Genomic DNA, 16,113 nt, shown 5'->3' with positions numbered 1-16,113 from the left:
CTGGTTTATTTGAGTAATAGTTTATAGAAACCAGAAACAGCAATCTGTGTCACTCAGCATGAAATGTTCCAATTCTGAGAAAACCAATTGTTCTTTTTTTTTTTTTAACAACTAAGCAGTTATGCAGTCCTGCTTTTCAGGAACACCCAAAACCTGTCCTCAACCTCATCAATATTTGGAATATACAAAGAATTAATGACTGGAGCTGGTAAATTTTCCCTTGCAGTATCCTTACTTTCATGTTTGTAGATTTACCCAAGTTCAGCCAAATTTTATTCATTTGAATCCCAGTTAACTCCAAGAATCTTGTTCAGGATTTACACTAGTTTTCCTGAAGGAATAAATTGGTCCAATAATACCAGAATCATAATGGGGAAAAAAAAAAAAAACAAACCAAAACCACAAACAAACCAACCAAAACAAAAACCCAAACAAATAACAACAACAAAAAACCAAAACAAACAACCAAAAAAAAAAAGAAGAAGAAAAACCACACCAAAACCTAACTAGAATATTAAAATTTAATGTCATTGCACATATGGATTCAAAAGGATAAGTCATGTAGAGATCCCCTCCCTGTGAGGGTTCAGATTCTTTGGCCAATTGTTTATTTTTTGGTTTTAGGATTTTTGTCCAACAATTTTCTGGCCCATTCCTGAAAATGTGAGGCTTCCCATTACAGATAACCTGGGGTTTAGAAGCTGTAATTTGGAAAATGCTGAGTTTTAATCTGTGTTCCTTTTCCCTGCCAAATCTTTCCTTCATGCCTATGTGGTCTGACTTGAATCCAGAAAAAAAATCAGGATTATATTACATGTCTCTTTTTTCCCCCAAACTTGGCCAGGATACTGTTTCTTTTCTCCTACATGGGAGCATAATAATATCATCCACCACCCTAAAATATCATGTCATTTGTAATCCTGGAGTATAAATCAGGATTCCCTCCTTATCACTCCTGAGAAACTTTTAATAAAGTATTGAACCTCCATGGATACAGAAAGATACCCTCCTATCATTTTAAGAAATAGATTTGAGATGGTTTATATGAAATCCTGGAGTTTGGAAAATTCAATCCTATATCATAAAATTATTTTCTTTAATCATCTCAAAACAACTGGCTTTTAAGCCTTTTCAACTAATTTAGGAGTTCTGTGCTGTGTTTTACCAACATTAGGAGTCCTTGCTGAGAAATCTTCTGTCCAGTTTTTCTTCAGAGGAATGCTTTTTTGGAAAACCTTATGATTTTATGCTCAGTGTTTTCCAGCAGACACACATTGCATAAGTCTCCTGCTTTGATGGTTAGTGATGCAGGAAATTGTGGTGTAGCCTTGAGGCTTCCTGCTCTTCCAGGGTCATTTTCTAAAATGAAACCAGAACTTCCAAATTAGTTTATTGTAGAAATACTTGAGAAAACTCTTCACTTGCTAATTTGCAGGGATTTGGTGTGCAGTAGAAGTGCAGAAAGCATTTCCATGTTCATTTGCTGCTACTGGAACAAGGATGTGTAATGTCAATTTTAGAATCCAAACACAGAGTTCAGCTTCTGCTTCTGCAGGCAAGTCTTAAATTTGGCTTTTAGTAACTACTCACACTGCTCACAACTTTTCTTTGGTTGTTGGATTTGTGATTCCATTCACTGCTGGGGGGTAAAAGCAGGATGGATTCACCTGGAATAAGAATTTACTTAATGTGCAAATAAATGCACATGGGTAGGAGGAATGATCTTGAGGGGTATGAAAGCAGCAAAGTTCTTGTGAACTGGAAATAGTGATTTTATTCTTGGAGAGCACCAGTTCAGTTCATTTTGCCTTCTCAAGAAACATTTATTGGTGGAGCCTGTGCCAGGCAAGAGCTCAAAGAGATTGGGAAAAAGTTTCATTGGTGATTGTGGAATAGCTGGTATCTGATCAATCCCATTCATGCTTACATGTAATTACAGAACCTGGATTGCTCATATTAAAGTTTTTATCCAGGAATGTGAGTTATACTGCAGCAGAGCTTTGCATCTGACAAGGCAGCCAGTGTCATTTGTACAGTGATTTGTAATATTTCAGTTTTTTTTAGAAAAGCTGTCCTTTTTGAGAATTTTCTGATGAGAGCCTTTTCAATGGGAATTATCATTATAATATGCTTTTGTATAACATGCAATAGTATTTTATTGTGCATGAGCTGGTATAAAATCACTCATTCTTCTCCCAGAGCTGCCACCAAAATTAGGTTTTGATTGAGAATGAATTACCATGAGATAGGGGAAAAAGGTCAATGGATATGGTCCTGAAATAATTGAGACAACCTTTCTGAGAGACAACTAGGCAGTTTTATTTCTTTATTTTACTGAAGCAGGAGCAAGGCAGAATAAGTACAGCTGGTGGCCAAAACCTGAATTGTTGATCAGGGATTCCTTGGTGCTGACACACATTTAACTTTATCCAGCAGAAGAGGAAACTCTGCAGTCTGCTCAAGCCTCCACTGGATCCCACACTTCCCACTGCTTCCTGTTAATTAAAACCCAGCACAAAAAAATGTGCACACTGTGTTTGGTTACACAGATTCTACAGAGCATTAAAAACCTCAAATTAATGGCTTCAAATTTAAAACTCATTAGCCACTGCCCTGCTGACCAGCTAAAGAGAGTTTCTCAGCACTCCTCTGCCATGCAAATACAGAAATGTTTGTTGGCTTAGCTAAAAATGTTTGGGAATGCTGGGGGTATCCTTGGGTGACATAGTGAGGATGCCTGATCACTAAAACCCAATTAAAGATATTGCCTCTCTTTTTTTTGAATGCAAAGGAGTATTTTATAATCAAAATTATCAATTTTTATCACAATTTTTTAAAATCAAAACTTGTTTAATCTTATGTTTACTTCCAGAAAATTTTATTCTTTTTTGTAGTTTAATCAATAAAAGTGTATATTTTTGTTTGTGTGTGTGTTGTTAGAACCAGGATTCTGAAAAAGCCTCTTCAGAGCTGAATCTTGCTATAAATTGATAAATACTTTTTTTTTTTTTTTTTAAATGGTAAGGTTTGTGATTCATTGCCTGAATGTTGCCCCAGTGCTGTGGGAATTGTGGCTTCATCAAATGAAGCAGGACCACTGAGCATTTTGAAGAGAAATTTTGTCATATCAGAGCATTGCCTATTTCCAGATAAAATTTAACAGTTTCTGATGAAATTTCCTTGAGATCTGATGAACAGAAGGTTTGAAGTACAATCCATGAAGCACACATGCAGTGAGAAAACTATTTTGACACATCACCTTTGAGTAAAATCCTTGGAACCCCAGTTCCAAATCTGCCTCTCTGGCTTTTGACTTGTCCCATTTAAACTCTTCTGTTAACCACCAATCAATCAAAAAATAAATAAAAAAAAAAGCAAAAATATCTGCAGTTTGGACTAAATAATGGATTCTCAATCATCTGAAATGATGAATATTTTATTATTTTTGGTTCATTAATATTTACAGGAAGCTCCAGTAATCAGGATTAAAAAAAGGTCTCTAAAAGTTCTGAATTCTCTTTACCCAGAATTTATTCTTCTGACTTTATTTTGTGAGCTTTTAGTCTCCAATCTGCACGTTCTAAATGAATTCACTGAAGTTGTGCTGAGCTAAACAGAGAGAATTATAAATATTCCACTCAGAGAGAACAAGAACAGACAAAACACACATGGCCAGGCACATCCTCATCTTTTCCCACTTTCTCTTTTTGTTTCCCTAGATCATAGATGAGGAAGAAACCCAGTTCATGAGCAATTGTCCTGTTGCTGTCACTGAGAGCACACCAAGGAGGAGGACAAGGATCCAGGTTTTTTGGACAGCTCCTCCCTCTGGGACAGGCTGTGTCATCCTGAAGTAAGTACATTCAAGTAAAAATCAGTAAGTTGAATATTTAATTCTTTTTTTTTTTTTCTCCTTGGACACATTTGGCCAAGTTTAGTTCTACTTGCACAGTGAAGTGTTAGCAGTTTAAATATTCAAAGGGAAATCCAAGCCTTCAATAACCATTGAGTCAGCAACTTTAATTGAACTTGTTAGCCTTTAGTTTCATGTTAAAAAATCTATAAATTCTTAATTTTTAAGATCAGAATTGAGTCCCTCTGGTGGGTAAAAAATGTGCTCTTAGTTGAGATGAATAATAGGAATGTTCTGCAAAGTCATGATTATCTAAAAGGAACTTTATCAGAAATACCAGATATTTGTTTAGAGGTGAATACTTTCTATTTAGACCTGGCCATCATTTACAGAATTTACTTTTATTACACACTCTCACATGGAATCATGCTTTTCAAGCAGTAAATAAAGATAACTCCATGTTCACTTTGTTTAGGGTCTCTCATTGATCTGTAGAGCTAAAGAGAAATATTTTTCCTGTCTCTTAAGACTGTTTGCTGTATTTAATTGGACAGATTGGTTAAATAAAAAGTGTGCAATAAAACCTGTTGTAAGTTTTGTTTTGCTTATAGATGGAATTTTTCAATCCAGAATTTTCCCTGAGTGTTGCTGAGCTTTTTATCAGTAAATCTCCTTGGGCTTCCCCCAGGACTGACCCCTCTATCTGCATGACCAATATTGCTTGAGGCACTTGCTATTTAAGTAAATTAATAATGTGATGATGTTTTATATGCCTTTTTAAAGAGACAAGATTTAAATTTTAATCCAGTAATGATATTCAACAGCACAAGTTGATGGAATTTTTTTTCTTCCATTAAAGCCCTAAATAAAATTGCCATTACCAAAAAAAAAAAAAAAAAAAAAAAAAAAAAAAAAAAAAAAAAAATTAAGTGAGATGTCTACTTTTCTCACTGAAATTTAAACATCTGTGGCTGAAGTTGGTTCAGGGATCTGTCTGAGTCTTTTCAGAGAAGGAGTGCACTAAAGTACCACCAAGTGCAGGATCTTGATAATTATTTCTTCTCTCACCTTGCTGCTAGTCAGGTCAGGCTGGGTGTTCAGCACTGATTTTTTTTCTGTGAAGTACTTGAATTCTTGCAGAAAAGACAAGAGAGGCTCCAAAATGTGACAGGCAGAGCTGCAGTTCTGATTTTTTGCATGTTAAAATCTGCCTCAGGGTGTGTCCAGGGTGAACCAGTGGCTTACAGCCCAGTCAGCCTTTTTCTTTATGGCCCATTCCCATAGAATAGAATGGAAATTTTGGAAATAATTTGGAAATAATTATTGGAACATCAGCACTAGAAATAATTTTTTCATAATTATTCTAGATGATAAAAGCAAAATTCTAAAAGATATTGTTTTTAAGAGTTAAGTCCAAACTCTGCATGGAAAAATTCTGAAACTTTGAAATTTAGGGGAAACAAAACCTCTGTATTGTTCTTTCTTTTGTATGTGATGGGACTGCAAACATTTTTTTTTTATTATCAATACACATCTGCCTCAATCCTTGCAGACTGCATGACTTTGTTTCAGAATTTCCAGAACAGAATGGCAGCACTTTTTTCTGCATCATGAGGATTTCCTTTTTCCCTGTGCCCTGATCTGCTGACTTCAATATATTGAAAAGTTAAATGTAGTCACAGTGTAATGTAACTGATCCATAAAAACTTATTACAGTTTAAGTGCCAAATAATGTAATTTTTTTTTTTTTTCTAGTGGTATAACTAAGTGGAGAGCCTTCCAGGAAGCTTTTGCTGAGCTAGTAGCTATTTTTCTGCAATTTGTGGTAGCTTTGGCAGAAAAACTTGCTCAGATTTGGCCTTCCCAGAGTTTTCTAGGCATAGTGCATGTGATCAGTGTGGCTGTGACAAGCACAAAATGACAGAAAAATGGGAATCTGTAGCTGTAGGCTTCAGTGAAGGATCTGTGAAAAACAAAGTTCACTTTCCTGGTGAATTTTAAGAGGTTTAATAATAAAAAAAACCCAAAACAAATAGGAGACAAAAAGCCAATAATATAATATTTATTTATAACAGATCCTAAATCATTTGACATGTGCATGCCTGTGTGTTTCTCTTTCAAACTTCACTTACTGGGTTTCTCAGCTCTTCAAACCTACTGTTAAAACTTCCTTGAGAAAAGTTTATTTTTGCAATGTGCAATTAATACAGAAAATAATTACATAATAAACAGAGCAGTGGCAGAGCCTTGGTGGTGTTTGCATCACATGGAAGTGGAGAAATTTTCAGGATTTTGAACTCTCTCTTGGTCATCTGTTTGAATATTTTGTTGAAGGGAGTGAAAACTTTTTTAAGAAACACCTTTTTTTTTCTGCATGTAAACTTTCATGCTTGGTTTAGCATATTCTGCTTTTCATAAAAAGTAGAACAGTACACATACTTTTTTTTTTTTTTTTTTAAACCTCACAGATAATATTCAGAGGCTGTGCTTAATTCTATTAAAAAAACCCCTTCAAGTTATGGAAATTTATCTTAAAAGGAAGGTATAAAGTATGGATCTCAAATAATGATTTGTCCTGTTGAGTGAAAAAAGGAGAATAAATGTTTATTGAAATCTTTTCAGCAGTGATGGAAAATCACCTCTTTTAGGTTGCTTTAAGCCCCAGGTTTTTAGATTCAGCTGGTTTGTTGTGTTCCTCAAGACAGGGTCTCAGTTGAGCAGGTGGGTAAAGGTCTGACCTGGATAATTGGTGGGAAATAGAGAACAAACAGTTTTCTGCAACTCCTTTAGAACTCTGTGACAGAATACAAGAGCAAAATAAAATTTGGTCAAGTCCTTAGCTTGTCACATATTAAAATTTCATGGTAGGGAGAATCTTGTTAATGCCCAGAGTAAATCTGTCAGCTGGTGTAGATCTCAGGAAGAGTCAAGTACTGTGAGATGGTAATTATCTTCTCCTCCTTTAGCATTTGCAGCTTTTTACTGGGGCTCAGATTAATTGTTAAGTGCAGTAAGTGATGGCCACATGCAGATAAGTTATATTCAATTTACCATTTGGAGAAGAAGCCACAGTTTGTGATTGCCTCTTGAACTAATTTGAGACAGCTCATGTGACTTGTGGGGTAAACGTAGCAAAAGTTCCTGCAGGCAAATTATTTATTTCTGCTGTACATATCGTGCTTAAACAGCCAAGAAATGAAAATCTGCTGTCTGTAAATACTGTTCATTACTGTTAGCACTTGCAGAAATGCTCTGTGTTCATCACCAGTGTCTCTGCTGTTTGTTTCTGGAAATGTGTGCTGAGGGAACATGGGAGATGCTCCCATTCTCTAGGGAAATGTTTTATAGTTCTTGGGGGAAAGAGGGGAGCTGCTTATTTTCCTGGATATGTAATTATTGCCATGGTTTTAATTACACTGGCTCTTGTCTGCATATAATCAGAGAGAAGGGGAATTTTAAAGAATTGCAGCCTTCCAAATAAAAAAAAACTGAGGCATGTTTAGTATATATCAAGCAAAATTTTTTAGAATGTTGTGCTTGTGGAGCAAAGCTGTCATATCTAGGAGGACAAATCCACTTCCAGCCCTTGGATATCACACTCAGTTTCCAACCTCCTTGTGGATTCTGACCATCCTCCTCCTCTCAAGCCTCTGAGGGTAATGAACTCCAGTTTTTGAACATTTACCTTTTGATTTCTTGTGATTTCAGGCATTCTCTTCACTTTGGCCTGTCACTCTGAGTGAGCACTGTGCTGAAATGTGTCATGGGAGAGACTAAAATGTCACAAAAGCTCAGGAGTTCATAACTACATCCACACCCTGAAAGTGTCTTGGGGTGCAGCCACATCCCTTCTCCACACCCAGAACTCACAATTAGATCTTAGAGCACCTGGATAAGGAAGCCCAAAATCCACAGGAACAGCCCTGTGGTGTGTAAATTAATATGTGACCAAGTCATTGTCACTGTGCTAAGAGGAATCTTTATGAGCAATGCCAAACTGAGGTGCTCAGAATAAAAATGTGCTTCAGAATTAATCAGTTTTACTGCAAGTGCTGTTATTGTGACTCCCACAAAACCAGTTTTTCCATAAATTTGCCCCTAACAGAAAGAAGTTCCAGTTGCTTTTCATGGGTGGAAGCTGCAGTGCTGCTGCCAGTCTTATAAAAACAACATCTGAGAGATGATCACTGAGTTGAACTTAAAAAACAACAAAGAACAAAGAATTATGTACAGTTCCAGCTGAGGGATTTGTTTGCTACTTTGCTTGTCCTAAATCCCTCATCAGTGTCACAGGGAAGAGAAGCTGGGCATGATTTGAATTTATTCAGGTTACTTGACTAAGGTGATGAAGTTCTCTAAGTAGATTTTTTCCTCCCACTAAAACAAAAAACAAAAGAAAACAAAACAAAGAAAGGCTAGGGCCTGCTTACCCCAATACATAGAATTTTTCTTGATTTTTTGGATACTTTTTTGAAACAGAAGAGTACAACTGGCACACAACTGATGATCTATGAAAAATTCCCTAAAAAATTGTGCCTCTAAATTTTCCAAATGGAAAAAACCAACAACACAGAAACCCTGCTTGTTTGAATCTGATGTTAAATTTGTTATTCTTTCTTTTCCATTCATTCTCTCAGATTGTCCAGATACTTGATTTCTGTAATACTAATAGTGGAGCAGTTGAGCACAGTTGTAAAACATTTACTGACCAGCTTTCCATTATGAGTAAATAAAACAGCCAAAGAAAAAGAGAGACCAACCTGCACTCCTTGCTTAGCAAGAGCTCTGTTTATGGAAGAACAGAAGATAACAGTTATTATTAGTTATTATAAATTATAAATTATAATTTATATAATATATAATATAACATATATTATAAAAATTATAAAATATAAAAATTATTATAAATAATTTTATTATTCTTCCTAGAAGAATCAATGAGTCTTCTGCATGAAGAAAAATTTTTATAATTTCTGTACTGCTTAAAAAAAAAAAAAAAATCTAAATCTTTATCTTCCAGTTAACTACCACATAACAGCATCTTCTGAACTTCATTTTTGATAGAGATAATAGCAGTATAACTGTAATTATTATATAATTATGAATAATATTAATACTATATTAATCATTATATTATATTTGCTAGCTTAAATGGAATACTTTATACAGACACTTCAGGTATTTGTACACAATTAAGAAAGCAAACTAAGATATCTGCCTTTGAAAGATGGAAAATGTGCAATTTTCCAGATGAGATCCTTTTGATGTGCATTCATTTTTCCCCATTCTTCACTTTTAGGAGATGTAGCAGAAATGTGCCCAGTTTTAAATGGCCAGGGACACAGATTGGGAATGGGTAGATTTGGGTCCATTCCTGCCCTTCAATGCTGGGTTATTATCTCATTTTCCAATTTTTTTCTCTTTTCTCAAGAGCATCTAGAGGCTTAATAAACCACTGCAGGATAGAAAAGCTTGTATTGCTTAAAAATAAATTCAATATTTTCTTCATCCAGCAATTTATTTATTTATTATTTTTAATAAATAGGACAAAAGTTTAAACTTTTCAATGAAACTAACTTAGAACCCTGCATTTTATTTCATAGGTGAAACACCTACAGAGAGTTTACTTGTGTTAGGAAGAGAAACCTGCATTTTTATACAGCTTCTGCATTTATATCAGCTCAACTCTTAGGTGTAAAAATGCATATTTTATCTCAATATATATGGTAGCAGCCCCCTGGATCTGCTGCCACATCTACATTGAAAACCAAAAGCCATTTCACTCCCATTTTCTCACAGGTTTAACATTATTCCTTTATATTTACAGTGGGAGCATGGTAATTTGGAAAGTGTTATAAGTGGATTTTTCTGTAATTTTGTGTTCTTCTAGAAAATCTGTTTAATGGTGCAATAATTAAATAATTAATAATATTAATTAAATAATTAAAGTAATTCTATAAAATCTAGTTAGGTTCATTTGTATGGTGTTTTGTTTCATTGGGAAAGTTCAGCATGCCTTGTGACAAGACATTGATATCAGTTACATTTTTGATTATCATTGTGTTTTCTCCAGACTTTGAAAAATCAAGGAAATGTTTTTTCAAAGGTTTTCCTCATTGACAAAATTTGTATCAGAGAATGATAAACCCTCAATGAATTATTAATTCTATTTACATATCCTAGAGGAAAATGCAAAAAAAGGATTTAAGACACATCAGGAGAGGAGTTCTGTGAAGTATCTTACACTTAAATCTGATTTTTTCTGACTTTTTTTCTCCCTGCAAGTGGAGAAACAAAACAGTAAACTGTGATTTCTTCCTGAATCTCTAGGAGAGTCTGCATTTTCATAAATTTCAAATAGTGGGATGGAGGGAAGAAAAAATCAGCTCTGTAATTTGCTTGTTGTCTGCTGTTTGTAATGAAAATCAGAGTTAATTTAGGAGCCTGACAGCTGTAGGACATTTGCCATTTGGCAGCAGCTGCCAGTAGCACTCTGGTTTATTTTGCAAACAGATGTTTAATTTGACTCCAAGGCCATTGTCATCTTGTGAGGGGAAACAGAGAGAGAAAAGGAATAGAAATAATAATGATAGTCATAATTTGATTTCCCTTCGAAACATACAGAGACTGTTGACATCAGAACGTTTGAAATCAGTTTTTTATTTATAATTGCCTGAAGTTGTGCATGATAATTCAAGTTAAGGAGTTGATTTGTCTTGTGTCAGGAACTGAAGGCTTTCTTTTAATGGAATGTGATACATTTTTCAAATCTGTATTTTATTCATGAGTCAGAATGTCACAGTATTTCTGCAGGTCACAGATAAAAAGATTTTGGTCTTTGTATTGAAACCAGCACTGGGCCCAAATATCTTTTCTGACTGTGTGGTGATGTTCTCATTGCACATCACTGAATGTGAAGGGCAAATTGAGAACAGCAGTGATGAAAGGAGGTCATTAAAAAGATAAGTGGTGTAATGTGGTTAATTTTTAGTTTTAGTAACAAATGATCTTATCCAGTCTGTGCCTAGTGACTGAGGCTTTCACAGAACCTGCTGTTAGAACATTTTTGGCAAGATCCTCCATTATTCAACGTGTCCATTGACCCAGATAAAAGAATGTAGCTGAGCAGTGAATGTTCTCAACCCTCCAGCACACTGCTAATTCCTAGATGTTGCTAAGTCCAATTCAAACTAGCCATAAATGTGGCACAGCTCTTCCTTCTCCATGATCCAGTCAGGATTTCAGGATGGTATTCTGGAAGTAGTTAAATGTAAGAAGCTACACTGCACCTGTGGGATGAAATTTCCATTAGAAGGATTTTTCTGGCAGGCTGGTGTAAGTATTGGGGGAAGTTTCTGCCCCACAGAAATCCAGAGCATCCCTGCAGAGCTCCTTTTTGCAGTCCCAATTCCAAGCACAGCTCTGTCACAGCATGAAAGGCAAATGGATGAATTCACAAGGTGCTGGATTCTGGTCATCCTTCCTTGGCTTGAACAGTGTTTCAAGTCTCATGTGAGTTTGGGGAGTCCCTAGGAGTGGTGTGTGATACCAGCAAGGGTCTCAGAACCTGAGCACTGCATTTATCTTGATTCTTTGCTTCATCTGAAGCACCACAAAATCAATTCTGATTTATTTCCTTAAAGGCACAGCTGTTTGTATTATTGCAGTCCTTTAGAAATCCTGAAAGGCAGAAAAGCCACCCAGAAAAGGAATTGTTCTTTGCATGGACTGGCTGTGGAATTGATTGTTGTCTTGTTACCTGGGTTGGCAATTTCAAGGCTGTTGTGCAAGGATTGAAACATTAAATCCAACCAGTAATTGGGCAGGTCATTCCTTTCTTTTCCTTGCAGTAATTAGGCACCCACTTTTTCCATCTTTTCTACATCATTAGACATGCATTAAGTGTCTCTGCTCTCTGAACAGCAGCAGCCTGAACACTTTTTGCCCTCCTTTCCCAAAGAAATGGATTTGTTGCTCCATCAGCTCACTGCTCCAGCAGAATGCTGTGCACCAGAAAGCACTTTTGATTTTTTTTTTAATGGTTTCTGGGTTTCATTTGCTGCAGAAAGGGCAGGGTCACAGGCCTGTGTCTGTGGATGCATGATGATACAAGAAGCTCATAAAAAAATAGATTCCACATGCAAAGGTATTGAAGCACCACCATCTCATGGTTGCTCCTAAAGAAGTTGTCTTGCTCATCAGCTTTAATTTAGACAGCAAAATATTGACACAAGGCATTTATCTAATTTCTCTGAATTAATTGTGGCCCAAACATTGTCTTCAATGTGGCAAAGAAACAAATAATTAGCATTCTTCCTGCTTTTATAACAGTAATCTGTATGTCTGCCACACAATTCTACTCACAAAATGCTAAATGTGTTCAGGCAAGCAAGCAAAGTAAGAAGAGGAGGCAAATTTGACAGGTACTTGGATATGTGTTGTCTGCACTGTCTTTTTCAGTGAGTGACTCAGTGGGAATAAAGTTCTAAGTGCTGTCCTTACAATTTTCTGGGTTTCCAGTGGCCACTCAGGCCTCATAAGAAATTCAGGCTGCAGTTCCCTTCTGACTAAGTGAACCTGAAGCTGGTGATTGATTTCAGGGCAAGGTCACTCAGGTGTCACTGGAGTGTCACCCAGCAGAGGCACAGGACACATCTAGATTTTCACAACATCTGTATATTTGGTAATTTTATGGATTTAGTTTCCAAAGCACACAATTTTTTTTTTCTGTCTCCTTTTCAGTTTGAATGTCTGGTGGGAAGAAATGACTCCCCTCTATAATAAACAAAATCACACAGTTGCACCTTACATTTTTGTCTGGCACTGCTTGGTTGTCATTCTCAAGCCAATAAAGGTTTGAGTCCCATGCAGGAGCCTGAAGGAGCACCCTGGCTTTTTTCCACAGTCTGAACAATGAAAATCTCTTTTTCCTCCTGCATCCCTAATCACACTTGATGTATTTCAATTATCCACATTAAAACATCTCCCTCTTGGAGTTTCTGATGAAGTTAAGAATCTAATTAGCTGCACTTTTGTTCCAAATAAAACGTGGTAGGGCCAAATTCCAGTTCCTAGCCTATGCCTGCTCAGTATAAAGGGTGATTTATCATTTTAATCCCTGTCATTGCTGTCAGTGCTCCTTTAATGCTCTTGTTCATGTGCTCTCCTTGTCCTGATGATGGAGGGAGATACAGACTCTGGATCTTTTGCTTAATCCCTGCTCCTCTAAGCACAGTTGTAATCACTTCCCCTGTGAAATGCTGCCCTTTATCTGGATCAACAGGACTTCAGGAACCCCACTGAGCCAAAAACCTCCTTGGGGCTGCCAGGATTTGTTTCCTCTCCCTGTTGCTGTGTAGAAAATGCTTAAAATCACCCTAGAAAGGGATCACAATCTCCCAAGGAGTTTCATGACCCCAGAGTGATTTGGGGAGGGGGGTTAATGTTTGTAATTTAAATATAATTGTTTGTAATTTAAATAGAACATAAATATAATTTATATAAATATAAATTAATTTAAATATGATATAGTCTGGCAATCCTCTGCTGCAGCAGAGAGATGCCTGGCCTTGGTTCTCACCCTTCCTGTGCATGTCTTGGGCAGTTTTTGATCCATTTCCTACCTGTTCCTGTAACTTCAACACTGCTTTTTCCTTATTTCTGACAGTCTTTTTCTGGTTTCCATGTGTTCAATTCTTTCTCCATCATTTTCTTGCTCTGCTGTAGCCAAAGTGCAGTCAGTGCCCTTGCTAATTAGCTGGCAGCTAATCAGACACGAGCAGCTTGTGTGATTTTGGCATTTTTAGGGCTGAAGTGGGGAGACCAAAAACCCTGATATACAGGTTCCCTGCCACTGCATTCTCCAAAAACCTGTGTGCCAAAACCTGGCAACACTATTTGCTGCAAATCCCCGCTGCAAGGAATTTTGGCAAGCAGGGCTCTTGTGTGAGCTCTTAGCCATGAGCAGATGTTGAACAATGGGTGGATAAGGGGAGAACCTTGCTGAAAACAGCCCTAAAATGTAGAGGAATTCAATGGATTAATTCCATATTTCTTGGATAATTAGGTGTTGCATGAGCAGCGTGCTCCTTAAATACAATTTGAATTTCTTCCCAATGTACCACCCCTTGAGAAAGAGGGAAGTGGGAAAGTTACCAACAGCAAGGCTGGTGTTGGTCCATTATTTTATTTCACTTTTTATTTAATTTCATTTTCTTTCATTTGAGCATGAGCAGCCAGCATCTTCAGCTGGCAGAGCAGCCCAGGTAGATGAGGCTCAGTTGTGTCAGGAATTAATTCTTGACAGGTGAGATCTGTGTCCCTTCTGGTGGCTCCAGTTCCACTCCTCAACCTCCACTGCTAAAACCCTGCATCAAAAACCTCCTCAGGGAAATGCATTCATCACAGCAAGGTCTCTTTGAAGAAGCAGTGTTAAGCATTTTAATATTAGATTAAGTTATCTTTGTTTCAGTGGGTGTTAATTTGTCACATTAATTGTGGCGTTCACCTTCAGGCTCCTGTCAATTCAAATGAAGTGAAGATTTTTTTTGGATATGAAAACATCAAATATTTTATTCCAGACTAGATTCCTGCTCCTTACTATTCACAAATCAGTAATTTTTTTCAGTGCAAGCAAATAATTTACTCATTTAAACATAATTTCAATATATTGCTAGTTGGCAACTTTTAAAAGCAGTGGGAGAATGACTGCTGTGTTATTTTTTGTTTTATTTTCAAATTCTTTTACTTCATCCTTTATAAATATTAAAAATTTAGAACAATTTTTTCTAAAGTTTTGGAGATTTTTTTTTGGCTTTGTTAACTGGGTTCTCATGCTTAATTTTTTTTTTTTCTTTAATAAAACAGAAGAAGGATATTCTGGTGTGTATTTATGTACTGAAGTTTTTAGAAGTGAACATGTTTTATTGTTTTTCATGGGACTAAACTATTGGAGAAAAGATCCTCATCCTGTTCAGGGATTCCACATTTGTGGAATTATGGCAACACTGGTAAACTTCATCTTAAAACTGTGTTTTATCCAACATCAAATATCAAGTCTGGCTGGTTTCTTTAAACTGTGTTAACAACACACTTAAAATAAATTAATGAACAAACCCTGCAGAAGGACAAGGAAAAATACATCTTTTGTTTTAGCTTCTAAGTTATGCATTAAAAAATAAATAGTTTGCTGCAAATTTTTAGGATGTTCAGCCTTGTCAGTGGTGTAGGTGGAGCCTGTCCTGGCTGACACAGCACACTTCCCTAATTGAAAATTATTTTGAAGAATGTGGTTGTCAAGTAGACTGTCAGTAAAAATTGGTGGATATCTATTGGCTAAAGGGTTGTATAGGCTTTAAGAGGAATTTTAATTTTTTTTAAAATAAAAATCTCCTAAATATTAGAAAAAAGAGTGAATTCTGTTGGCAGACTTCTGGAAGTTTGTGCTTTCCCTGACCTTGACAGAAACACAGGGTTGGCTTTTTTAAAAAAGAAAACATGGAAGGAAATAAAATGAGAGCATCCTAAATAAAGCATTAGAATGACAAAACCCAGTGGCATCAACAAAATTACAGCAGATGTAAACTCGTGGTTTTCACATCATTTCCTAGTGTTAAAGTAAATGTTATATTTAGAATTTCTCTCCAAAAAACCTAACAAACCCCAAAAAGAAAACAAACTTAACATCTTGTTAATTGTTCTCAGTCTCTTTCTGGGTGGGGAAACAACTTATCATGCTGTAATTAAATCAGTGAGGCATGAAATAATTAAAGAAAATAATTTTGGTTTCTAGAAGGGCAAGACAAGGTTAACTCACAGCAGGAAAAGTGTCTCATCTGCACCTCAGTAGATTATTATTGTTATTTCTCAACATCCAAGTAAAACTTGGGGTATCCTCAGCAGCTCTGACAAAAACTGTTTTATTCAGGTGTAACTCTAATATTGTACTTAATGGTTTTGATGTAAGCCTGAGAAATGTCATGGGAACAATCCTTACAAATCCTCTTCCTTACTTCTTTTGTCACATCACTACACCCACACAGGTAATTTCAAATAAGAGTATTTCTTTTCATGCTAGGATTTGACAAAAGGAGTGAGGAAAACAATCTAAAGCTGTTTCTATGGAAAAAAAAAAAAAAAAAAAAAAGAAAACAAGAAGAGAAAAAAAAAAAAGAAAAAAAAAAAAAAAAAAAAAAAAGGAAAATAGCCCAAACTGACTCCTCTGTTTCTGGTGTGAGCTGGAGCATTCCCAAAGCTGGATT

The 16,113-nt window shown here is 36.1% G+C and overlaps 1 protein-coding gene across 1 annotated transcript in view; it reads left to right on the top strand.

Moving 5' to 3' along the window:
- Nucleotides 1–16,113, top strand: part of SPON1 (spondin 1) — a 149,036-nt gene that overhangs the window by 26,420 nt on the left and 106,503 nt on the right. Inside the window, exon 3 of the mRNA XM_056493499.1 lies at nt 3,720–3,853. Coding sequence (XP_056349474.1) covers nt 3,720–3,853 — 134 coding nt within the window. The remainder of the gene's footprint in view (nt 1–3,719; nt 3,854–16,113) is intronic.

The sequence above is a fragment of the Oenanthe melanoleuca genome, chromosome 5 (assembly GCF_029582105.1).
Source record: "Oenanthe melanoleuca isolate GR-GAL-2019-014 chromosome 5, OMel1.0, whole genome shotgun sequence".
NCBI classification, from domain to species: domain Eukaryota; kingdom Metazoa; phylum Chordata; class Aves; order Passeriformes; family Muscicapidae; genus Oenanthe; species Oenanthe melanoleuca.
The sequence above is the reverse complement of the archived record's forward strand: the minus strand, read 5'-3'. Positions and strand labels throughout refer to the sequence as shown.